This window comes from Macrosteles quadrilineatus, unplaced genomic scaffold (genome assembly GCF_028750875.1).
Source record: "Macrosteles quadrilineatus isolate MER2022 unplaced genomic scaffold, UCM_ALF_1.0 Scaffold_9__3_contigs__length_116548681, whole genome shotgun sequence".
Taxonomy (NCBI): Eukaryota; Metazoa; Arthropoda; class Insecta; order Hemiptera; family Cicadellidae; genus Macrosteles; species Macrosteles quadrilineatus.
The window spans coordinates 28,688,782-28,715,318 of NW_026542602.1; the positions used below are offsets into that span (position 1 = coordinate 28,688,782).

The following is a 26,537-nucleotide window of genomic DNA, read 5'->3' on the forward strand; positions in this document are numbered from 1 at the left end:
GGTGCTATCCCCACCACTTATTACACCACGTCCAGATGGCAGTTACTTCGTGGATATTCCGCGTACTAAATGTAATATTGATATTATATGAAAAGAAAACTCCAATTGCACATACATCAATTTTTCCCTCTCAATGTTTTCATATAATGGTACTCAAATGGTAATGGACTCAAAAAGAAGGAACAATGAGTATGCAGTGATTGTGTTGGTTACATAACTGAACCAATTGACTCACTGTACCATAAAAGACAGTTTTGCTCATTTTTACTCCTAAAAATAGGGACACATACTTTGTTACAAAAAAAAAAAAAAAAAAAAAAAAACTCAACAAAAGTTGAATTTCAACCACATTGATAATTATTACTGTCCATAATAATACATACATACATGTATGAAACAAACTCTAAAATTAGCTTGGACATTTCATTATAAAAACTTGCTGTAAGTACAGTATTAGTATCGCTTAGACCCAGTTATAATTTATTACTTTGATAAATATAGGACCAGAAATTTCCAGATTCCTAGAAAAGGTCAGTTAAATTAACCAGTTTAAAAATTACCAGAATACAACTACTGTATCTCCATTATAGCCTGGGCAGAGACGGTATTTTTAGTATTGGTTAAGTTAAGAGAAGGTGTACTGTATGCTTTAACCTTTAACCCTAACAAATGTTCATCAATGAAATTAATATTTTAAATACATTAAAACTGCTTTACAAAGAAGGCAATTGTGTCACTCTATCAAAGGGTTTCAAAAGTCTTTCTCCAAATGGCAATATTGTCTATATGAACAATTTTCTGTCACAGTATGAACACATAATGGCAACATAAGATTCAATTCTAAGAAGAAAATATAAAATATTACAGTCAAGTGATAGTTCAATTAAAATAGCTCAAAACATTTAGAAAATATAATTAAAAAGATAAAATCCCATTGTTTTTCTGAAGAGATCATTTTACATTTTTAATGGTCATTCACACAATACTCACTTCAATTTCTATCAAATAACTACAATTTAAGGAAACTAATAAATTCAACCTAGCCTAACCCTGAAAAACTTAAACACAAATTGTGCAACTTTATTACTTATGTTATTTTATAAATTCTAACACGCCCTAGAATAGGTTTATCCCTATTGGTATCTCTGGTATTTCCATTCTTAACTACGAGATTCCCTGCAAAATAAATAACCTCACAGAGCTCTCAAGATTGATTTAGGCTTGGTAAGGATATCTAGTTGCAGGATAAGAGCAGCAAACACATACTCCTCGGGAGAGAAAACAAGCATGTGTTTCCCTCGTACGACATTATGAGTGTTAATAAACAAGAACAGGCAGTAAACAAAGGCTCCGACTCCAGGGAATATGAGTCGAGTCAACGGATTGTGTGGGAGGAACAATGAGCCTAACAAGATGGCGGGCATAGACATTACTAGTAGAATTAGAATTTTGTGGGGAATGTTGAAGTCAATGTTTCCCTGCCAAGCGAAGATTGTGAGGCCAATAATCACAGTGGTAACCATTCCCAGCGCCCAGTATATCTGTCAAGGGAAATAAAACTATATATACTAATAGTTAACTGTTCAATACAAACAAATACTGTGTTCAAGTTTAGGTGATAAACCATATTTTGGGAGTAAATTAAAAATATGTTTTTTTTAATCTGTTGAAAATATAAAAATGTATCTATTATATTATTAAAGTGATACAATCAAATTTTATGTAAACGGTTAAGGCCATTTACCAAATAAAAATATAGGCATATGACACATCAAAATGAAGCTTACCGAGTGTGTAGATTTGCCGAAAAGTATTGATATGGACGAATTTCCAAAGGGCTCTCCCCCACAGGCTGATTTCAAAAGGGCTACGCCTGGCATGTTTCCAGAGTTTACATGATTTAATTTAATTTAGTTAATGAAATAGCTGGTCAGTACAATAAACTGGTGTTTGTTTATTTACTCGAAAAATATGTTTGTGGCGCTTTATGTAAATTTAGGAGGGTTATGTTTGGTTTTAAAGAAAGGTTGTATACGTTTTTTAAAGTATTAATCAAAGTTTCATATTGTAATTTATATAGTAAGCTACAAATAAAGAGGCTTGACTAAAGTTGAAGAATGGTTGTAAACATGTCTTTCGCGAAGCAACAATATGAAGCAATCGATGCTATTGCTACACTAAGGTATGTTGTCATATTCTTTTGGATCTATTAACATAATAAAAAGTAGGGGGTTGAAAGTAAGTAGGTTTACACTTTTAAATCAGTTTATATTTTCAAACTAAATCATAGAGTTGCTGTATTTTAAAACACACATCACAATTACTTTAATAGCTCTCTAGGTCACATTTTATTCCCGTTGCAAAGCACGGGCACAGCAGCTTGTATCTTACTATAATATAATAAATGTGAAAGTTTGTGTTTGTTTGTTTGTTTGTTTGAAGTTCAATCACGCATAAACTAATGGACGGATTGGGCTGAAATTTGGCATGATGACAGCTCACATTCCCGATTAACATATAGGCATATTCTTATCTGAAAAATCCTTTCGGGCTCCGCCCCAGTGGCTCTGGGGTTATTTTTATATTTTACTGAAAGCTAATGAAATAAGAAATAAAACTATAATCAAAGTTTACTATTTAAGTTCATACACGATAAAATATTTAATTTTTAAAATCTTCAAAAGAACTATGGAAGTTGCTATGGAAACTATGTGCGATTTCCCTTTCCCTATGAAACTATGCTTTGAACTAGTTCATTTCTTCAACAGATTAATCCAAAAACCTGTAGTAAGTTAAATTAAAATATAGTTTTAATAAGACGAATACTTTATTAGGTAGCGTTTACAATAAATCCCGATTCAGAATGTTTACCAACAAAAACTAAACAAATAATATTCTAATACCATATGTTCTCAAACACATATGAATAACAACACATCTCCCCTTTAAAGATCGAACCTCCGGGTAGGTTTGAATTGTCTTGTTGATCTTCTTAGATTCGCTAAATTTGTCTGCGATGCCATTGTAGGATGATCGAAAGGTTCTGATCTTCTGAGGTGTTCTGAAGGACTGGTCTGCAGTGCTGGTTGAGAGTGATCAGAAGGCATAGTAGTGCTAAATCTTTGCAGTGATCTTCTGTTCCTCCGCAAACAACCATCTTGCGTTTGAATGATATAGGATCGAGGTGCAGGATGTTTGTTTAATATAGTTCCTTCTTGATTCCTGTCCTTTATATGGACTTGAGCTCCAACAGGTAGAGTAGGCAATTCTGTGGCTCTATATCTTTTGTCAAAATAAATCTTTTGACGATCAATTCTTGCTTCTTCCTTTTCCCTTAACTTTTCAGTGTCTACCAGATAGGGTCTTAGTTGATCAGACATTATTGGAACATAAGTGCGGATCCTTCTCCCGAAAAGTAATTCCGCTGGACTTTTCCCATTTTCTAGAGGGGTTGCTCTTAACATAAGTAGCATTTTGTAGGGATCATCACTTTTTTCTAAGTGGTACTTAAAGTTTTTTACTTGCGCTTCGATGAAGCCGTTGCTTTGTGGAAATTTTGGGCTTGATGTAATCAATTTAAATCCATAATCACGACCAAGTTGTTTGAATTGACATCAGTCAAATTGAGAACCGCAGTCTGCTCTCACTGTCTCAGGTACACCATGAAGTGCGAAGATGGACTTTGTACTGTCCGCGAGAGTAAAGAAGTCCCTTGAGCCAGAGCGATACGCAGCTATGTTTGGAGGGTATCGCACACTATTTGCAGGCGCTAGGCATCTTAGTGCCTTGCCTCGATGTCTGTCTGTAAACAACTGTTGTAAACATAATTACTCATATCTTTGTTTTGGTAAGTGGATTATCTTCATGTGGTCACGTCATTTGATTCAGTGCAGTCTCTTATAATTGCGTATTGGAGTTCTGTTTTGTTTTGGACAGTCCTTGTGGTGGAGAGAGGGATTTAATTTGACGGGTGATCGAGTGTTGTGACAATGAATGTAAAGACAAAAAGTGATCAGTGCCGATAGAAAAGGCAACAGAACGAGCCGCAAACTATTGTAAAATGTCATAAAAAACTATTAAACGAATTAGAAAAACCTGCAAACAAACTCCGGATGTAAAACTCTGTACACTCGGGAAAAAATGCAAGAAGGCTGATCATTATTTATAGACCCACTTTCACCCACTTGATATTCATTTATTTATTTATTCCAACGGGAAACCCATTACACTGAAACATTACCAAGAAATAACAATAAAAATCAAAGCAAGATGTGATACAAATCTACAAATAATTACAACACAGCAACAACGTAATTAATACATTAGTCTAAATTCAACAGCAAAAAATGTGTACTATGAACAAGTAACAATATAACATCACCATATACCATTTATCAAACCATTAACAACAAATAAATATTTTCAGAATTACATCAACAATAAATATATATATATATATTTTTTTTTTATCATGCAACAATAACAACAAATAAATATTTCAAAAAGACAACAATATAATAATCTGACTTGTTCAATACTAACAAAAGATTGTGTCTACATGCATTACAAACTACTGTGTCATTGTCGCAGGCTGTAGAGCTCGTCAGTTGCGACTGATGTGGAACTGTCAGCGAAAAAGTCGATGTGGTGTGAGGCTTTGTTCCCAAGTCTCTGGATTCTATTGAGGGTGCTGTTTGCATCATAGTTGGTGCTCACATGCCGTCTTCCAAAAAGGTCGGTAGATCTGGTTCCAGTACGACAAAGGAAACCAATCTGGCCTAGCAGCTCCGGACAGTCCACGAAACCATTCACCAGCTTGTGCAGAAACACTACTCCAAAAACATCAATTATCAATTATCAATCAATCAATTATCAATTATTTAAGATGGGGACGCCACTATGTGCGTATTTTAACCCAAATATGAGTGAAGGATGAGTGTAGGATGAGTGGTGCGATCTTGTAGTCTTGTTAGTGACTAAGTCATCTCTTCTGACTTCCAAGCTTTGGAGGTTGAACAATGGCTCGAGATCTCTAATAGGAACTTCTCTGAAGGCAAACCCCATCCGACAGCCAAGGAGACGTAAGAACCTGTCTTGGATGGTCTGAAGCTCCCGAACCAGGGTAATCTGATGCGGCGACCATACTACGCAGTTATATTCAAGCAGCGGACGTACAAGGGCACAATAGAGTGTCCTAAGAGAGTGATATGAGTGTGAGAGTGAGAGAGTGAGTCCTAAGAGAGATATGAACGCGTCATACCGCGTGAAGAGTGAAGACGGCTCTAATTGTCCCGTGAAACGTTCAAGCCTAACGCCTTCAAACTGGGAATAGGCCGGAGCTCAGGGGACTTCTTTTCTCTCGCGGACAGTATATGTCACAATAGTGCCCATTTTTAAGTCATTTAGTCTAGCAATCTCCATAAACCTGGAATAATAGTCTGAGATTAAGAGATACCAGTGACCTTTGCACTTCAGCAAATCGGCACCCACTATTTGCCAAGGTCTATCCGGATAAGGGGTTGGTATCAGCGGCTCTGCTCTCGTAGCACGATTTTTGCATATATCATGCAATTTTCTACTAGTTCTTTGATATGTTGAGAAAGACGAGGCCACCACACAGTCAATTTTGCAAAAGATCTACATTTTGTTTTGCCTTGATGTCCTTCATGAATACTTCTTAGTATATTAGCTCTTAAAGAATTTGGTATTATAATACGACTTCCAAAGAGAAGTATACCATTTTGCTCACTTATATCTTCTCTATGATACCAGTAGGGCAATACGTCCTCTGGAATCTTAGATTTTTCTGGCCAACCTTTCACACAATACTGAGACACATGTTTTAGAGTTTCATCTTTCATAGTTTCTTGATTTATTTCTTGCAACCTTTCATCCGAAACTGATGGTAGAGTAGTGTCAATATTTTGTATATAAGCAAGGATTTCCTCTGTAAGTTCCCATTCCTCTTCAGAGTTCTCTGTGTCTCGAGACAGTGCATCAGCCAAAATCAACTGTTTACCGGGCGTGTAGGTAATATCATATGTATATATCATCAGTCGGAGTCGTATTCTCTGAAGCCTGGGAGTAATATTGTGAACCCTAATATGAAGTGTTCAAATAGTTCACACCCCCATGCAATCGCTAGAGCTTCTTCTTCTATTTGACCCCAATTACGTTCGGCTGATGACAAACTTCTCGAAGCATAGGCCACAGGACGTTTAGTTCCATCTTCTTGAAGCTGAAGTAGTGCAACTCCAATACCGTATGACGAAGAATCCGCTGAGAGGAAGGTTTCTTTAGACATGCTGTATAAAGCGAGACACGGTTCGCACATCAATGACAGTTTAATCTTTTCCAAAGCTTGGTCTTGATCAGGCCCCCAAACAAATTCTGTATTTCTTTGCAGTAAAGCATGTAGTGGATGAACTATGGTCGACAAATTATGAATAAACTTTGCTACGTAATTGACAACACCTAGAATTCTCCTTAGTTCTTTAACATTAGTTGGTGTCTTGAGTTTTCGGATAGCCTCAACACGAGAGGGATCTGGCTTAATACTATTTTTAGTTACAAGGTGGCCTAGTAAGCTGATACTGTCATGCCGGAACACACATTTTGATCTATTAAGTGTCCAGCCCTTTTCCTGTAGCCTACACAAAACACTATGTACAGGGGCGGCGGAAGCAAAGTTTTGTTAGGGGGTCAGAAACCTACGGTGGAGGTCCACATCCGGGGGGTCTGGGGGGTATGGAATACCCCCCATGGGACAAGGGGGGTCCGGGGGTCCTCCTCCGGGAAAATTTTGAAAAATAAAAGCCTTAAAACGTGTTTTTAGGCTACCTGAAGAACATTTTTCTTCAAGCAGTAACAAAGAAAATTTACAATTTAACAAAGACGCTACTCTGTTCATTGTAAAAACATTATAATAAATAATACACATACATCTCAAACAAACATAAAATGAAGTACTGGTGCCCAGATTTTACTAAAGCTGTCAGCAATGAGTTGCTGCAGACGACAGAGAAGAGTAAACAAGCTCTAGGCCCTAGGGATTTATGTGTTCGCGTAATTTCGGCAAGCTCTGCCCCTCCCCCTCAAAACTGAATTAATAAAAAGTTAAATTGGATGCTTGATTATAGTTAATCACAAAAGTAAGACGGTAGGGTATAACCAAGTAAGTGTGTCCACTGGGGATAAAAAATGGTTTACACAAAAAACATTACAAACATTGTATTGGCACAACATAAAATTACTAAGAAATACTAAACCTTTTTGATGAATTATTGCTAAAATAAGTAAAATCCCACACGAGAATCTCAAGATATTAGCCTACTAACTCACCTGTGATAAGCTCATCGGTACTGGAGTATAGCTCAATGTTTACAAACACTGCTATCTAAGAAGTTACTGTTGGTGAATATTGTTTATATTTTGACAAGAGAAATTTGGACCTTCATTTTATCAGTCAAATTTGGTGAGAATATATATATATATTTTTTTTATATTATCGATTGTGATTTTTAACATAGAAGGACTTTATTAAATATCCTCATCTGTACATCAATGTACATGCAATTGCTATCCTACTGTAATTAGTGAAGGTTTAATTATCATATAACATTTAAAAATAATATATAGACATTTATGCTTAAAATATTTAAAGTTTAAATAACTATTTTTTCTGTGCAATATGAAAAATAAAACAAACAAGTATCCCTGTGGGAAATGTCTTGCAAATGTAAGTAAGTGCAGCAAAGCAGTGCTATGCAAAGGCAGCTGCAATCAATGGTTGCATTTAAAGTGCACTGATTTAAGTAATGAGGACTATGAAAAAATTAAAAAATCAATCATTAAGAAGTGGTTTTGTTCAAACTGCCAATTGTTAAACTCTAACGATGTAAACGACAATGAGGATAGGGTTATATATGAAGACATACAAAAAGAACTGGAATCCCAGGAACTTATAATTAAAAATTTGTCAGACGATCTTACTAAAGCATATGAAGAGATTACAAATCTAAAAACTCATACCACAAATCTTGAAACCCTGGTTCTCAAAAAAGAAGAAAGCATCGAGTTACTGGAAAGGGAAATTGAGAAAGCTAAAAGAAACAAGTCTGAATGCAAGTGTCTCGATAATCACAAAGCATCTACAAGTAAAGGTCTTCCAGCAAAACTATTAACCCCTGTCAGCAGGACTACAAATAAGACACATTTAGACACAGAAAAAACTAATGACCATTCATTTACAGTTGTTAAAAGTAGAAAATCAAAACTTACAAAAGATATCATTTCTCAAGATAGAAATGTAAATTTTATCTCCAAAAATCAATATGAGGTGCTATCAGTTGAAGAAGAAGAAAATAGTCCAAAAGAGCAGTTAGTATATGCGTCATCACCAAGAAGAAAGAAGAAGCTCCTTATCTGTGCGGATAGTCATGGAAGAGACCTTGCTTGGAATCTGAACCAAATTCAACATACATATGAAGCTGTGGGATTTGTCCGACCAGGTGGTCACACATTTCAAGTTCTCAACAACCACAACATCGAAGAAGAAAAATTGAGAAAAGAGGATGGTCTAGTGATTCTTTGTGGCACCAACGATGTGGCAATAAATAATGCTCAAGATGCAGTGAGGAACATCGAGTCAGTTCTAGGCAAAATAACAGGTACTGGATCCAAAACTGTTGTAGTTGACATACCAAATAGGTATGACCTGGTGGATTGGTCCTGTGTAAACCAGGAGGTGAAAAAGACTAACTGTGCACTTAAAGAAATGTGTAAAAGTTATGAAAATGTGAGTTTGGTTGAGGTTAGCAAAGCAGAAAGACATTTACACACCCAACATGGCATGCATCTTAATAAGAGAGGCAAGGTGTGGCTAGCAACTCAAATAGCCAAAGCCCTGGACAACATAAAGGAGCAAGAGCCCAAACCAGCCCCAAGGACCGGCACAGAAACATCAACAGATGACATTGTGATGACACCGGAGAACAGCACCCGAGCTTCCGAAGACAACACAAGGCCAGCGGGAAACTCACCTTCCCAGACGCCGATCCACTCCAGGTAGACCTACCCCTGCATTGTACTAGAGACTTAAGTGTATACCATTTAAATATACAATCTATTCGTAATAAGGTAGAAGCTCTAGAATTATGGTTAGACAAATACCCCTTTGATATATTGACAATAAACGAACATTGGCTTGGCAAAGAGGAATCAACACTGTACATACCGGCTGGCTATGCATTAGGTAGCATATTCTGTAGGAATGCGCAATTAACTAGGGGTGGAAGCGCAATTTTTGTTAAGAATGCTATTGATTTTAAACTGATAGACATTGAAAGGTTCTGTGTTGATTTTTGCTTTGAGGCAGCAGCTATAATTTTGTCAAAGATTAATGTCATTGTTGTTGTAGTTTATCGTACTCCTAAGTCAGATACCAATACATTTTTTCATAATTTGGAGTATCTCCTAGAATTTTTAAATGAAAAGTTTGTAAACTTAAAGCTCATTTTAACTGGAGACTTTAATATAGACATAAAAAAAGAATCTAATGAATGTTGCTGTTTTCTTGATTTACTTAGATCCTTGAATTTGTATTGTTTAAATGACCAAAGCACAAGACAAGAAGCTTGCTTGGATAATATAATAACAAACCTTGATAGGTCAAGCATAGTGTGCCGGGTATTGGAACCTAATTTGTCTGACCATGCTGGTGTGTCTGCAGTTTTTTTTAACTGGGGGGTAGGCCTAATGGATAAAAGTACTGTAAAAAATGCATTTGTATTGAAAAGAGTGCTTTCTGCTAGCTCAGTTTTAAAGTTTAAAGAAATATTGTCACAATTCAACTGGTCACAGCTTAAACAATACAACAACGTTGACCAAGCTTTTGAACATTTTTTATTTGTTTTGACTACTTCTTTAGAAGAATGCTGTAAAATTAGGAAGATAAAAAATAATAAATCTAAAAGGTCAAAAATCACATGGTTTACACCAGAGTTAAAGAACATTAGGGACTTCATTGTTACTTTATATGATAGGTATAAGTTGTCAATAGGTGGTGAAAATGAACAAAGGCATAAACATATCTATAATGAAGCAAAAAGAAAATATAGGGCCAAAATTAAAGAAGCCAAAATATCTGCAAATGACAATTACATAAAACATTCTAAGAATAGCTGTAAAGCTGCTTGGGATATAATAAAGGTTGAGTCTAATCGTTCTAAAGTTAAACAAGAAGTGCCTGTGAGCACTAATGCTTTTAATGACTATTTCATAAGCTCTGTTTCACATACAACGATAAATAATACTGCAGCCATTGACTTAGTAGATAATTATATTTCTAGTTGTAATGGAGGAATCAATTGTTTCAAGTGGCAAAGCATTGATCATAGCAAAGTGTTAAAGAGTGTCTCTAAGTTAAGTTCATCCCAAAGTGAAGATTATTATGGGTTTTCCAACAAATTGTTAAAAGAAGTAATTGGGGTACTTGTAGACCCTTTGACATTCTTGTTCAATATGATGTTGGATCATGGTGTATTTCCTCAGGCATTAAAAGTTACAAAAATAGTTCCTGTTTATAAAAAAGGGGAGAGATCACATCCATCTAGTTATCGGCCAATCTCTCTAATACCTATATTTAGTAAGGTTTTTGAAAGTTGTGTGAAGGACCAACTTAGTTTATTTTTTAGTAGTAATGGTTTGCTGTGTAAAGATCAATTTGGGTTCCTTAAAAACTTGAACACAACCAAAGCCATAGAAACAATAGTAGAGAATGTTTTGGAAAACTTTGAAAATAAATATTTATCATCTGCAACTTTAATAGATCTCACAAAAGCTTTTGACACAATCTCCCATGAATTAATTGTAAGTAAATTGTGTGGTTATGGAATAAGGAACTCTGAACTACAGTTGATATCTTCTTACTTAAGTAACAGAAAGCAAATGGTTGTAAAAGATCAAGAACATTCTGATTTCAAAACAATTCAGGTAGGGGTCCCTCAAGGATCGGTATTGGGCCCTTTCCTATTTATAGTTGCAGTAAATGATTTTGCCTACAATATGCCATGTAAAGCAGTATTATATGCCGATGACACCACTCTTCTGAATCAAAGCAATGATTTAAATGGTTTATTAATTGAAGAAAATAATTCAATGATAGCAGCTGAGGAATGGTTTAAAGTTAATGGGTTACTTGTTAATAATAGTAAAACAGAAAACATTGTATTCTCTTTAAATAAATCTATAAATGAAGGCATTAAACCAGTAAAACTATTAGGATTATACCTAGATAGCAGACTTGACTGGAAATCTCAAATAAATCAGCTGTGTAGAAAACTATCTAGAGTTACTTGTTTACTTAGAAAATTAAAAAATTGTGTTAGTTCCTCAATGTTAGTTACAGCTTACTATGCTTTTTTTAATTCCCATTTAATGTATGGAATAACACTTTGGGGTAATAGCTCAGATTCTGAAAAAGCATTTATATGGCAAAAAAAAGCAATTAGGATAATGGCAAACATTCCTGACAGAGAGTCATGTGTTCCACATTTTAAAGAATTCCAAATAATGACTCTTCCGTGTTTGTATGTATATTTTAGCTTAGTTAGTGTTAAGGAAAACTTAAATAGCTATAGTTTTAGAAGTGAATTTCACAAATATAATACTAGACGGAACTATTTACTTGATTGCATATCTATAAAACTAGAAAAATCAAAAAAAAGCCATTTGTTTATGAAAGTCAAGCTTTTTAACAAGCTGCCAAAAGAAGCCTGGACTGTGAACCTAAGCAGATTCAAAATAACTCTGTCAAAGTGGTTAAAAGAAAATGTTTTTTATTCTGTTAACGAATTTTTGGCCTGTGATATTAGTACATTAAGATTTTAACTTAATTAGATAGTGATTTTGTACTTGTAGCTGTTTTTTCAGTGTCTATATCTATATGTCTGTTTTGATTTATTATTTTCTATTTGTCCATATTGCACATTTGATGTCTTATAATACTGTATTTGACTTTGTCTATTGCCATGTGCTTAACGACAATAAAATTCTTGATTCTTGATTCTTGATACTACAAGTTTACTAGATTTTTAAACTTCTGCTGATGAAACTTCAGTAGGCCCTAACTTGAACTCCAATCTTTGAAGTTCCCGAAAACTGCACAGCGACTTTCAACTCTATTGACAATCATTCTTGCAATGTGCTTATCATCAATAGATTTAGCAATGTCCCTATGGACGGATAAGATGGCAAGATGGTTCAATCTCTTCTGCGTCATCGTGGAACGTTTGTCTTTGTACTTATCTTCAGTAACTGTTATTAGGCCTACTTATACTTTTCTTCTTGGGCCGAAAAAATAAACGTATACAGTACGGAATGCTTTATATCTTTACATTTTTTATATGAACCCCTGACCCTTGACCCCCTTGACCCTTCCTAACATTTCAGGGGGGTCAACTGACCCCCCTGACCCCCTGGTTCCGCCGACACTGACTATGTACATTTTTGTCATCATTGTCACATTAATAAGACAAATACTTTATTAGGTAGCTTTTACAATAATCCCGATTCAGAATGTTTACCAACAAAAACTAAACAAATAATATTCTAATACCATATGTTCTCAAACACATATGAATAACAACACAAAACCTTTTCTAGTCATCCTACAGTTACACAATTAATAATATTTTATCCTGGTAAACGTAATCTCACATCACAGTTTCACATGACAACAACACACTGACAGTTGAGGTTATATTACCGTGAAAATGGCGTAATACAGAGTTGGAAACCTTACAAACTAAAATTTTAATATTCTGTGAATCGAGGTACTACCTCTGTTTAGTGCTGCAGCCTACGGGAGAGTTAATGAACAATTTAAAAAAAAGTGTGTTGGATGGCCACCTATACTGGCCGGACGAGCTGACGAGGAAATTAGTAGTGGCCAGCAGTGCTGGCCGTACGACCTGTGAGGCACTGTGTCGTGTAAACATGACAAGCTGATATAGAACGTAGCTGAGTCCAGCAGGGCTGGCTATTCGAGTTGAGAGGCATTTTTCTAAAATGGCTATGAGACCGCAAAGGGTTAAATTTAGAATAGTCATGAATTATCTACATAGGTTCTGGTTTACTATTTTTTCTTAATTTATTTCCAGTTCAATTTATTTGAGGTTATGTTTAACAAACGTCAAACAAAGATATTTACCATTGCCGTCTGCCGAACGTAACAAGTTAGCCAAGAGCCAATCAAAATCAAGCATTATTCTTCTCTCCTGGTTTAACCCATGGATCGCCAGTTAAACCAGCCTCACCCGGAGGGTTAACTTAAACCTAGTTTAAACGGAGAAATTATTTTGGGGAAAGTGGATCTGTGGTTAAACTAGAATTTAAACCGCAATCAGAGTTAAACTTGATTTGGGGAAAGCGGCCCTTAACAACAGTAACATAACCACAAATAATTTCAAAACAAAAAGTAGGTGTTGAAACAATAATAATTGAAGCAACTACAAATTCATTTGGACGAAAATAGGCTTGGCTTAGGGCTAGCTAGCTTATATTGTAAAGTCCTAATTAAGTTAAGTTCTATTTATATTTTAATTTATTGTATTTATTAAGTTCTTTTTTTGTACATTTAATTAGTTAGGGAACTATTATTTGCAGTATTTGACCCTTAACTCAAATGGAAGTGTTAATAGACATTTCCGTAGAAATAATTCTTCTTGTTTTAAAAGAAAAATCAACTTGATAACATAACCTTAAACAGTGATGTTATTCTAGCTGCATTCACACTTTGCTGTCTGCTCTACCGAGTTGTAATGTAATGGCGGGACGTTGTAGGAAACACTAGCCCAAAGCCCACCGACGATACCTCATATTTAATACACGTACAGGATTGCCAACTGCTTGAATTGCCGTTTATCTTAAACTAAGCCAGTAAAATGTTGGAGAAACCAAACACAAATTTTAAACGGAGTTTAAAAATAAACTAGTTTATTATAAACAAAGTTTATCCCATTTTGGGGAAACCGGGCCTCAGTATGTTTTTTTATTCATGCTTTAATGGTGCTGTTTGCTGAAGAGAAGGGAGATTGGCAGTGGTTTGTAAAACCATAACATCAGCTGGATTTTTCTTTTCTTTTTTCTTGCTTTCAATCACCTGTTGTAATTGAAAATCCATATAAACTAGGGTGGTCTGCCGTTACACTTTAGACACATAAATGAGCAAGCATTATTTAAAGATTGTCAATGGCTAAAGCGATATCTTTTGAGGCCGAGTGAAATCCAATAAGTCTGGTTTTCTATAAGGAAACAGATGAGGAAATGCCATTGGAACATAGCCAACCCTAGTGAATTCGTTTACGGGTGCTGATGTTCCGGTCGGCCACATTAGTCTCTGAACGTGATCCCTTTGACGAGACTGCGCAATCATAGGCACCGATGTTTCTTCAACTTGGTCTTCTTCGATTTCATCAGGACTTTCTTGGTTTTCACGTACACACGGTACTCTCATGTGAACAAAATCATTGACTGGTAGTTGGTGTAGCGCTTCATCACTAATGGTTATGTCAAAATAGAATAGGTTATTTGCCTTCAGCCAAATAAGTGCTTGCTGTAGTTTTTCACGTCGAACTTCGAAATCGATATGGCCAAAATACGCCTTGACGTTGGACAATGATGACTTTTAAGTTTTCGGGCAGTGTAGATAAGACAGATGCTATTTCATTAATATCTTGCTCAACATTAATGATGTTACCTTTGTAGTGAAACTGGCCATCCTGACCATTTGCTTGTACTTTGTAAATGCGCATAGCGGGATGTACTCGTGCAATCGACATTTAATATAATATAATAGGTTACGTACCTTATTCCGTCTTCAGTCTTAACTTAGTCAATACTGGATGACTAGTTTCGGGAACAAAGTCCCATTATCAAATCCTTATTTAAAACATCAATTGAATATGGTCAAATATCCGACGTAAGTCAACACCACCATATTCAATTTTCAATTTTTTTTTTTTTCAATTTTTCAATTTTGACCATATTCAATTGATGTTTTAAATAAGGATTTGATAATGGGACTTTGTTCCCGAAACTAGTCATCCAGTATTGACTAAGTTAAGACTGAAGACGAAATAAGGTACGTAACCTATTATATTATATTCAATTATCAGTCTTGGTGGCAAAGATGTTTCAATCAACATTTGTTCTACAGTCGTCAGGTCAGTTAATTCGTTCAGGACACATCCATATTATTTAACGCCGTGAATTTAGTTGCATTTGAACGACAACGCGAACAAATCGGTGATTGGTTGGAAGCTGTTAGTTGTTGGCGATGACAGTTAGTGCAAGTGTAAAATTTTAGTGCATCTAATTCATGTTGGAATTGATTAGCTAACTGCCTATCATAATCAGCTTCTTCCACCACTGCTTCATCTGGTTCTTCTTGTTCACAACGCCACTCTCTTACAATATTATTAATTTCTTTGCAAGTTAAAGCAAACTGTTTTTATTTAATTAATCAACAATAAGTTTTGATTACATTGTAAATAATTTGTTTTTATAGATCTTTGTAATTTTATTGTATTACTTGTGGAGAAATAAAGATTTTTTTATTTATTTGCATTATTGGTGCGACGACCAATATTACGACGTGGCCTTTGAGGTATGCTCAAAACAAATATAGCAAAACTGTTACTTCCATTGAAAAACTGTTACATTCCAACTTTAACCAAGGATGAAAGTAAACATTGAAATGTAAACAAAACAGTTACAAACAATTAACATATGTTTATCTTATTTAAATTAAACGAGATAAACCCATATGTCATAAACCCAATATAATTTTTCTTTCAACTTACATTAAAATAACAAGCGAAATTGCGTGACCCGTAAAATAAAATCCACAAGGAAATTTGCAAATATTTTTTACCAAAACATTGAACTCAGTATTCTTTAGCTGTTGGCCAAATTTCATATCAATTGGTCAAGCCATTACATTCTGATGCTCTTACAAAGAAGTTACAAAGTGAGGGAAAGTGAGCTTCGCTCAATAGTACCGTAGTTGAATTTAAACCACAGCCACTCTCAGGTGTGCTATTCCCGTTATATGCTAATGTCACCCAGATTGCAAACACAATTTACCATTTAGACAAAATCATAAAAACAATAACAATCAAATCAAAACAAACATTTACTTATATGGCAATACAATCAGGTGATGTTTGTTTGCAATCTGAGTGACGTTAGCATATGACGGGAATAGCACATCTATGTATTTTCCTTCCACTATGTATTCCACCCTGTATAGGCATCGCTTTAAGAGGTTTTTCTCAGTGCAAAAAATGAATTAGGCCATTAGTACAGTGAGGACTGGAGATAAAATTGTTCTGAAAAGGAAACCGTGTTAAGCCTAATTGGCTAGTTACAAGTCACCTCTTTGATAACATTTTGGTCTTCAAAAGTATGTAAAATAGAATATTTTATTCTTTTAAAATCAAACCTCTTCTCTATGTGCGGGACCCACAAGTCCCAAAAAGAAACTGGTACCCAATGTGTAACATCCAAGAGAGATGATGTTTCCAGGGGCACGTCGACAAGCGTCAATGGTGCATAACAAAATCACGACAATCATGATTTGGATACTTATTACAGCCAAAGATCTGCAACACAACCCAATTGTACAACTGTTTAAAATACTTGACAAAATAACAGAGATTAGTAAAACAAAACTTTTTCAATAATTTGTCTTCTGTCAGTGTGAATATAATATTGTAAATAATTGTTAAAAGTGCGCTCTACCTGTCCACCGTGCGCTAATGCAAGGGTTTAGGACCTCCGTCATTGTCAGCTTGGTTCTTAACCGATTGAAAATATATTTATGTTAATTAATTAATTTCAAATGTTTGCAGGCTTGTATTGTTTTAATTTTTTAGTAATAGTAGAGTTTAAGGTAGGAAGTGACTGATAAATACTTTGAAATCAGTTTTTTTAAGTCAGAGTCAGAGTTAGTTAAAGCAAATGAAAGAAATGAGAGCCAAAAATGTGGATAACACTCGTATAATGGGCTCCATGTCCACGCAACGTTGTAATAGGTAATGAAACGGCTGCGACCAGCTGTATGAAGCCAAGAAAGTAGTTGGATCTAATTTTCTAGAAAATTTCAGTTTGAAAGAGGTTGTTTCACGTAAGGTTGTGATAAAAATCACTATCTCAATCAATGTTAATGTAGCGAGAAAAGTAGCTAGAATTCCGCTACAACTACTTAAAAAATGTAGCTAGCTACAGCTTAAGCTACAAAATCTTAAAAGTAGCGTAGCTACAGCTAACTCTACAAAAAAGTAGCACGCTACTGTAGCGTTGCTACTTGTAGCGCGCTACTTCCTAACACTGTATATACCCACAAAAAATGCTCATTTAAAATTTAATTAATTAATTTAGTATATCGTACCGCCGCACCGGTATCCATTGTCTAATTTATTAGAACATTTTTCAGTATTTAGGCTACTGCATTTTATAAACCAAACTAGAATCTTGATTCCTTTTAGCATGTCGTATAAAAACGACATTCTGTTTGGTATCTGGTGAACTTATCTGATCGCATTAGTGAATTTAGCATTAGCTGTTAATTATAATTTAAATGGGTCAACACGCTAATCTATAGGCCTAAAAGTTTATCTCGTCATCTCAAAAGTATTTAATTTTTAATTCTGGCTCCATAAAAATCAAAGCAACCATCAAACCATCACTAATTTGCAAACAAAAATGTAATAACAACTTATTCATTAGTTAATTTGGAATTAAGAATCACGTCTCGATTTCATAGTAAACATTCTCTAATGGCCAAATGATTTTATACAAGTAGACTGAGTTAAAAATATTTACGTTTAGCTATTGTCAATCCCAAGAATATACCATTTGTTTGTTGTGATTTTACCTAAAAATTTGACACTTATGAACACATGATCGCACTACAGCCAAAAAGGTTTATCTGTCACAGTCAGCCTCTCTTGTAGTCTTCGTAGCGGTTGGGAGCAGGAAGAACGAATATTAAAACAAGCGAGTAGGGATCAGCTAATTCATTAATGAAACTAATAAAGCTTTACATAATTGCATCGATTAAAGTAACACGTTACAAATCAAGTCAAACCGCGACCAAATACTACGAATTACACAATATTGAATTTAAAACGTACACAGACTTGGAAGTAAAGAGTAAGAGTAAAAGAAAGGGGCGCGAGACCGCGCGCGGCGGACTATACCGTCGTCCGTTAAATCTCGGCGCGATCTGGGGCTTCAACGTCACCCGAGCGGAAGCCTCAGAATGGTCACATGACCTTCGTTAACCAATCAGCGCACGCTGAGCGCTTAACCCATGATTCAATCGCCCGTCTGGTGCTGCAGCCAAACGATCATAACTGTCATTAATGAAACTAATTGAAGCGAGGAACCGAGTCTAGAAGTGTAGCATTGCTTATCGCGACACACGTGCATGCAAAGTCAGCACATTCCAGGGTACATCCGGCCAAGCCACGACGTCTGGTTAGGATGATTGTAGGGTTACAAAGTAATGAAATGAATTGGAGTATGAGTTTTAAGATTCACTTGGAGACTTATGTGAAGTTAAATAAAATTCAATATTGCTAAATACGGTTGACACATCAACCTAGCAAATATTCGGTGATAGCCAACGGGCCAGGTTTAGGGAGTAAGGCCAATCAGCTTAAGCTCAAAGTTAACAAATTACAACAAAATGAGGCAAATATGCCAGGCCGTCACACATCTCCAAAGATATTCCATTACACCATAATCGCTTCTAAAAAAATCCAACCGTACTCTGAATTTACATTTGATGTGTACCGGTACCAATATGACTGTCAATGCCTTCAGTTATCTGACTCCCTTTAGATGATGGATTATCGAACAATCACGAGCTATTTCCGTATTGTAAAACTAAACGCCATAGCAGTGACACTAAGACAAATCTTATTACTGCCTATGACTGTACTGCAAAAAAACGCGATACGCACCAGGCTTTAGGATCCTGTACTTTCTGATTGTTAATTCGTTCCTCTGTCGCTACACCACTGCTTGTGAGGACAATTTATAGTGATCATATTAGACTTTACTTTATAAGAAATAAATTTTGGTTGTATTATAACGACTAATTTTAGTTACTTCAAAACAATAAATACATTTTCATATCACACGAGATAGTTGTTTCTTGATACCTTCAGCCAATCAGACACCCTGTAATCTATTGATAAAACCTCTTTCTTTACAGATATGAACTCGTTTTGTTACATTAAATGTAAACTTACAAATTGTCCAAATTTTCAACAACAAGCTGCCTCATTGGTTCAACATACATGAAGATGGAGGCAAAACCAAAATAAATCAGAAACTGTAACGTCAGGATCCCGTAGACTTTCCTGTAAAAATCCACAACTGTTTTACTAGACTACTTTTATATTTTCACCAGCACAAATTTACACATTACGAGAAGAATAATATAACAAATAAAATTACAAATAACTCAAAAAAAGTAAAGGTCAAACAAATTATTTTCCCTACAGTCACCTGACAAAGCGGGCTTCCTTGCACTGATTATAGTATAGAAATTTGCTAATTGCTGCATTTACTTACATTTGCCGCACTCTTTTTCTTTTTGCACACACCAGTATTACAACCAAACAACACAAAACAACGTGCTTTTATTATGCAAGTAATCCGTGTACGCTTGGAAATAGGTTGGCAACACTTAAAGATACTAAGACTACAATCAGCTGTTGCAGTATTTCCCATTTCGATCAACACTTGGATTTAACCTAACCTAAAACGTGTTGTTTAGTGTTTAAAATATAAATTATTTCTATGCTTTATAATAACTGTAGGAAAATATAATGTATAGCACAAGTGCAAATTGCCTTTGCTGCATTCGAGAAACTTTCCACACTTGCCTAAGGCTGCTTGTGAGTAAACATTTCTCTCGTTTGCAGCAAAGTACCACTTCGCCCACTAGTTACACAACTATTTTAACTGGTATAAATTCAAAGGTAACAAAAATAAACTATGGTTGTAAAAAAACTAGCATAGTTGGGAAAGTTAGTCAAAACTTCTAACTAGTTAGAAGTTAGAAGTTAGTCCCATAAAAAGTAACTGATAGAAGTTACTAGTTAGTTAGTTTAAAAAGTAACTGATAGAAGTTATTAGTTAGTTGAAAAACTAACTGATAGAAAATCAAGTTAGTTTTCAACATTTGTAGAAGATAGCTGTTTGTTGGACGGTTGTTTTAAAGGATTTCATATGTAATGAAATAATGACACATCTTGGTTACTGTGGTTAAACATCGTCACATTTACATTACATGTAATGTAAAAACATTCATTACTACGACAAAATTTACTTTAAATGCCTATTAAACTTTAATAAAGGTAAGCCTGCTTATCCTATCCTTTCTCACACCTATTCTCAGGCAATTAGCCCTTTCTCTCCAAACCAAACTTTAAAAGAAGTTGTTTTTCAAAATTGGTGTTGCTGATTCTTCCTCGTCTGTTACTCTGTTATTCGTTAGAATTTCTATTCATTATTTCCCAAGAATGAAAACTAGGTACTATCCATCATTACAGATTTAAAAAATGTTTTCTAATACGAAGGGTTGATTTTATAACAAAATGTTAACAAGTTAGAACCCAACTAAGTTACCCCTAATAACCTTCTACCCTACCTGATAAATCTTTGTCGGATTGCTTTTTCAGAGAAGTCCAAGTTTTTGAATTCAACTTCTTCTCCATTATTTTCATATCCATTTTCAATGTCTTCAGTTCTTACTTCCATCATATTGCTAACCAAAATTCACACAGTTATCTAAAACCAAAAACAGATAGGACTACAATCTTTCTTTAATCAAGACTTGTAATCCTGAAATCTCTTACATTGTAAATAATAATTAATTCTCATTATTAACTTATGATGTTATGAATAATGTTATAAAATTCTTTGTTAGTAAATAACTGTGAAAAATCATAGCCTTCTCATTCTTTTATCCACAAACAACATATCACCCAGCAATCCTAGATCTCATGATCAAGAAGTGAATCAGACATAGGTGCGAGTCCTGAGAAACATTGTGGTTTATAGGTAGGTAGTCTAAAAACACCTATAGACATTAATCTAGCTCTATTAGCCCTTTCCCCGCCAGCTATTTTAATTAAATATATGTAAAAAATGCCAAGACCATTTTTTGTACAATGCAGTGTTGCAGAAAAATGGCTCTAGCTATTTTATTTGTTAAGGGATTTTTTTTTTTGTTTAGTTGTAAATGAAATTGTCTACAAAATGATACGAAAATATAACTGTAACAAAATATTTATGAAAAAAACTAAAAAGCAAAGAAATTTAATATGGTAAAAAAAAATTTTCACTTTGACTTACAATAACTACATTTCAAAAATTTATCTCTTAGAATTCAGTGTTATTTCCTGAAAGTACATGCAGTGTTAGTAGGGTGTACCTATTTTGTCTAAATTTCAAAGTATTACCTTGAAAAATAAAGCTGATGATGCAGATTTATATTTTTGTCCACAAAATCGTTGATTTTGATTGCATTCTACACTAAACAAATTCAATAAATCACTGCTCATTTCAACCAAAAGTTATATTTTTGAACAAAATACTTGAATAATAACTAAAAACACCTTTCTTACGAAAATACCACTAGGCCCTAAAACTAATATTTACAAACAAATTATTTTTTCCGAACACTTGTGTTGTGCGAAGCACACCGGGTGTACTCCTTTCTGGCAACGTACACAGACAGATCTTAATTTTTTCCTTTTCCCTCGCGTTGACAAACTAATTGGACTGCACACACAACAGCTCCTATCTTTTCTGTCAGGCAGAGTTTCCATACCAAATCTTTCAACTGGATGATCTCCTCCTGCAAGATGATTTGGTACATTTCTTCGCTCGAGCCATTCTTTTGACAATTCCTCTATAATCTGTACTGTGAACTGAAGTCCGTTGATATCTTTGCCTGTATTGTTTTCCTTAAATAAAAGGTTGGTATAAATTCAAAATCATTCTTCCAAATATATTGAAAACAACTTTTTTCCAATACTTTACTGTAGGTAGGTCTCTCACCTAAATAAACGTACAGCATTTGATCCGAGTGATCAATGCCACACATGTAAGAATTATAAAGGTCAATTATTTCTGGGTTTTCTTTGACAATTTATGTGTTATTTCTTACTTTTCCTTTTTGGATTGACTTAGCTACACATTTTGTAGATAAAAGAAAAACTGGGTTCTTCTGTGAAGCCTTCTCTCGATATCCAACATCAACTTATGATCTTTGCGCTGATACATTCTTTGACCAACCTCAAAAACTTTTCTTTCATGGCATCTGGAATTCTTTGTCTGTTTCTCCTTATTGTACCAGTTATGTAGGTCAATTTAATATACAAGTAATCAGCCAGTGGGATGGACATAAAAAAATATCAACAAACAGGGAAAATCCCTTGTTAAGGTACGGTCCGAGCTGTTAAAGTTGTATCACTACTTTGTAGGATAGGCCATGTTCAGGTTTCCCCATCTTCTGTTTTACCTTTAAACAACAAAAACCCGGACAATATTTACTGACACTGTCGCACAGCATCCACAACTTTATCCCCCACCTGTGGTGGTGCTTATTGGGTAGATAATGCGTCAGCTTGGATCGACTTTTGGTGCCGACGAGACTTTCATCCACCGACAGTTTCCTGTGAGGTATGTAATATGTTCTGAAGACCCAGTTAACATGATGAACCAAAGGTTCAAACTTTGCACAGGGATCATAATTCGGCTCTCCTGGTTTTGGTAGGTTTGTATTGTCAACCAAATGAGAAAATTGCAGCAAGCACTCGAAGCGATTTCTAAAAAACATCTTTCTAAACCATGTGGTAGCTAATAGATCATTGGTTGACCAGTAACTTTCAGAATATTATAGCTAAAAACCCTTTCAATTCGATCAATGTTACTGGTTTCCAGCTCCTAGCCTTAGCATTGGGAAAGAAAGAGGTTGTCGTGCGACCTTAGGTAGCGACGAACATACAAATTGATCATGTCAACAAATCGGGTCAAAAGATTTACGGTGAAATACAAGTAAAATTAGTCAGTAGGTTTACTATTAAGCCTAATATCTGGGCAATGTTTATTATCTCATCAAAAATAAAATTTTTGTCAGCTCTACGATCATTTCCTTCTTCAACCAGGTCCCAAATAATAGGTTCATTGTTAGGCCTAGGCCTTGCTTCAGTGACATTCGGGGCCCCTTCTGTAATCTCAAGAGGCATATCGTTTTCTAAAACAGGCCTATCATCAGGAACCTGAGTCGTTTGGGAGGCAAGACAGTAGGCCTACGTCGAGTTTAAGTGCTAGGTTGATCAATGTCATATTCCTCATCAGAAGTTGTATGTAGATCACTTGGAAAGTAGTCAGGATCTGCATCACTGTCGTCACCAAATAACTCTGGAAGATTATTCAGGAATTGAATAATCAAATTCTTCATTATATAATCATTGTCAGATAAAGCCGGGGGTTCAGGAGATGACGAATCAATTTCATTAACAAAACTGTGACTCAGTTCACCATAGTCCACACCAATTCCACTTGCCACCAAATTGTTGAAAATTGTATTTCCACTTACTGGTGACTTATTACGAGTTCTTTTACTCATTTTAGTGCAAACTGTGCTTGTGATATATATTAGTTATCAGCTGTTTGATATTGTGGACATTTTTACTTGTTTATCTTTGGATGATTTTTATTGACTGGAGTCTAAACCTTCGCTGTATACCTTCGTTGTATTATTGCGATGTTGTCCCCTGGTGCTGCGGAGTAGGGGGAAATGATTCTCCCTCCACCTCCCCTCTAGACGGCGTCCAAACAAGCCCGCGTTGTTTTACATGCATAGCCTATGCTGCAGTTTTTCAATAAGTTAAAATACCCCCGCCGCAGCAAACCTGCAGACTAAGCGAATTTCCATTTGCCTGATTGGATTTACACTAAAATGTCTCCTTAGAAATATCACATTTATTCCTTATTTAAATAACATTAGTTTTATAAGTACTTAGGTTTGCTGCAACAGGGTATGAAATGAATGCATTTTCCAAATTTGATCAAAATATGTTCATAAACAAGCAAACTACAACAGTTTACTTATTCTCCATAAGAATAATATGGGAATTTTTAATTTACAGTCTTTTGGAGTTTTCTCCGTAACTATTAGGCACATAACCGCGCATCAATATACCATCAATAATTATTTGTTTTTTTAAGCTCTACAAAAAAGTTTGGAAAGAAAATGCTAAACTTTAAGTTTTTAGGGTCAAAAATGGGAAATACCAATTTTTACCCCATAAAACCCCCCATAAACTCCTGTTCCCATAGTCCGATCATGCTGGTTCGCGAACTCGTTCGAAAAAACGTAGGTTTACACATTTGTACCAAATTTCATCAAAATCGGATGATTTTTGCTCGAGTTATCGCGCTAACGGACACATATATAAATATATATATATATATACTAGCTGACCCGGCGAACTTCGTATCGCCTAAGTTATAGGTTTCCCCTAAGACAGACCGATGGAAAGAAAGTACCGTTACGTTTAATTTTCAACATGATCTCGTTCGCATCGCTCAATCACCTCCTGGTTGAAGTTCGTTCGCTACGCTCACTCACCTTTAGGTTGGAGCTCGTTCGCTGCGCTCACTCACCTTTAGGTTGGAGCTCGTTCGCTGCGCTCACTTGCCTTCAGGTTAGCTCGTTCGCTACGCTCACTCGCCTCCAGGTTGAAGTTCGTTCGCTACGCTCACTCACCTTTTGGTTGCAAATTAGCTGTTGTCATAAATGTAAAAGAAATAATAGTGCTGCACCCTGTTGGTAATCCTTGTAACTTTAATGCTATTGAATATTATAGAACAGAACCAACTTGTTTAATTGAAACAGCTGTTAAGATTCATTAATTCCATTTCTCATAAGGTTAACATGGGAAACTCCAGAGCCACTGGGGCGGAGCCCTTTTAAGAATTTCGAAACGGGAAATAGTTTACGTCCGATTCGCATACCTACAGAATTTACACACCAAATTTCATAACGATCGGTGAAGTCGTTCCGGAGGAGTTTGCAGACAAACACTGTGACACGAGAATTTTATATATTAGATGAATTTGAACGAATTATGTTTTTGGCCTCTAGGGACCTCAAAACGAAAAAGTAAATCGGTCCCGGGTCCAGGTCTTACCATGAGTACTACGGTAGTAGCTTATTCCCTATAGGGAAATTCGCTAAAATGAATATTTATAAAATTAAACTGTCATAAACTAACCTAACCATCCAAACTTGCTGATTGTATGAAAAAAGAAATAAAATAAAAATCGAATGAAGGTTTACTAATTGAAAAAATAGTTCTGTTCATAAAATAAAATTATAAATGCCTCAAATTCAATTTTATAATTTATTAATTACTAGCTGTAACCCGCGGGCTTTGCCCCGGTTAACTTCTTAATTTTCAAGATTATCTCGTTCGCATGGCTCAATCACGTCCTGGTTGAAGTTTGTTCGCTACGCTCACTCACCTTTAGGTTGGAGCTCGTTCGCTACGCTCACTCACCTTTAGGTTGGAGCTCGTTCGCTGAGCTCACTTGCCTTCAGGTTAGCTCGTTCGCTACGGTATCTCGCCTCCAGGTTGAAGTTCGTTCGCTACGCTCACTCACCTTTTGGTTGCAAATTAGCTGTTGTCATAATTGTAAAATAAATAATAGTGCTGCACCCTGTTGGTAATCCTTGTAACTTTAATGCTATTGAACATCATAGAACAGAACCAACTTGTAATTGAAACAGCTGTTAAGATTCAATAATTCCATTTCTCATAAGGTTAACATGGGAAACTCCAGAGCCACTGGGGTGAAGCCCGAAAGGATTTTTGAAATAAGAATATGCCTATATGTTAATCGGGAATGTGAGCTATCATCATGCCAAATTTCAGCCCAATCCGACCAGTATTTTTCGCGTTCACTTGTCACAAACATACATCCATACATCCATACATCCATACATCCAAACTTTCTCATTTATAATATTAGTAGGATAAAATTAAACTGTCATAACCTAACCAAACTAACCAAACTTGCTGATAATGAAAAAATCGAACGAAGGTTTACTAATAGAAAAAAAAATAGTTCTAAAACTATAATAGCTCAAATTGAATTTTATAATGTTTTAATTATCAAATTTAACAGTCATAACCTAACCAAACTTGCTGATATGCAAAAATCTTAGACAAAAAGTAAGTGCCACCGAGAGGATTCGAACCTAGTACCTTTAGTTTCTCAGCCCGGCACGTTATCCATTAGTCAACCGAGGCCGATGGCTCCAAACCGTATCGTTGCGGTAATGGTGTTCCCTCAGCCAATAGAATGCTCTTCCCCAAAATTGTGCTTCCCCCACTCCGCAGTGCCAGGGGACAACATCGTGTTGATTTAGCAAAGGTTTAGAC

The 26,537-nt window shown here is 35.5% G+C and overlaps 1 protein-coding gene across 2 annotated transcripts; it reads right to left on the minus strand.

Annotated features, from left to right (window-relative positions):
- Positions 1–446: 446 nt before the first annotated feature.
- Positions 447–26,537, minus strand: LOC129003952 (protein lifeguard 2-like). 2 transcript variants are annotated; one of them, XM_054432305.1, is made up of 5 exons: positions 26,361–26,537; positions 20,729–20,868; positions 19,323–19,433; positions 16,505–16,664; positions 447–1,541 (listed from the first exon to the last, which is right to left on the minus strand). In XM_054432305.1, exons 2-5 carry the CDS (start codon positions 20,839–20,841, stop codon positions 1,194–1,196), a joined length of 732 nt encoding a protein of 243 aa, XP_054288280.1. In that variant the 5' UTR covers positions 20,842–20,868; positions 26,361–26,537; the 3' UTR covers positions 447–1,193. The 2 variants fall into 2 exon arrangements, with proteins under 2 accessions (XP_054288280.1, XP_054288281.1); XM_054432306.1 differs by lacking the exon at positions 26,361–26,537 and adding an exon at positions 21,543–21,639.

What these genes read in the sequence shown, in the direction of transcription:
- LOC129003952 (XM_054432305.1), bottom strand. Translation starts at nt 20,841, where the DNA reads ATGATGGAAGTAAGAACTGAAGACATTGAAAATGGATATGAAAATAAT. An exon ending in ATCCGACAAAGATTTATCAG is followed by an intron (nt 19,434 to 20,728) that starts GTAGGGTAGAAG and finishes GGATTTTTACAG; the next exon opens with GAAAGTCTACGGGATCCTGA. An exon ending in GTCCCGCACATAGAGAAGAG is followed by an intron (nt 1,542 to 16,504) that starts GTTTGATTTTAA and finishes TTCCCTTGACAG; the next exon opens with ATATACTGGGCGCTGGGAAT.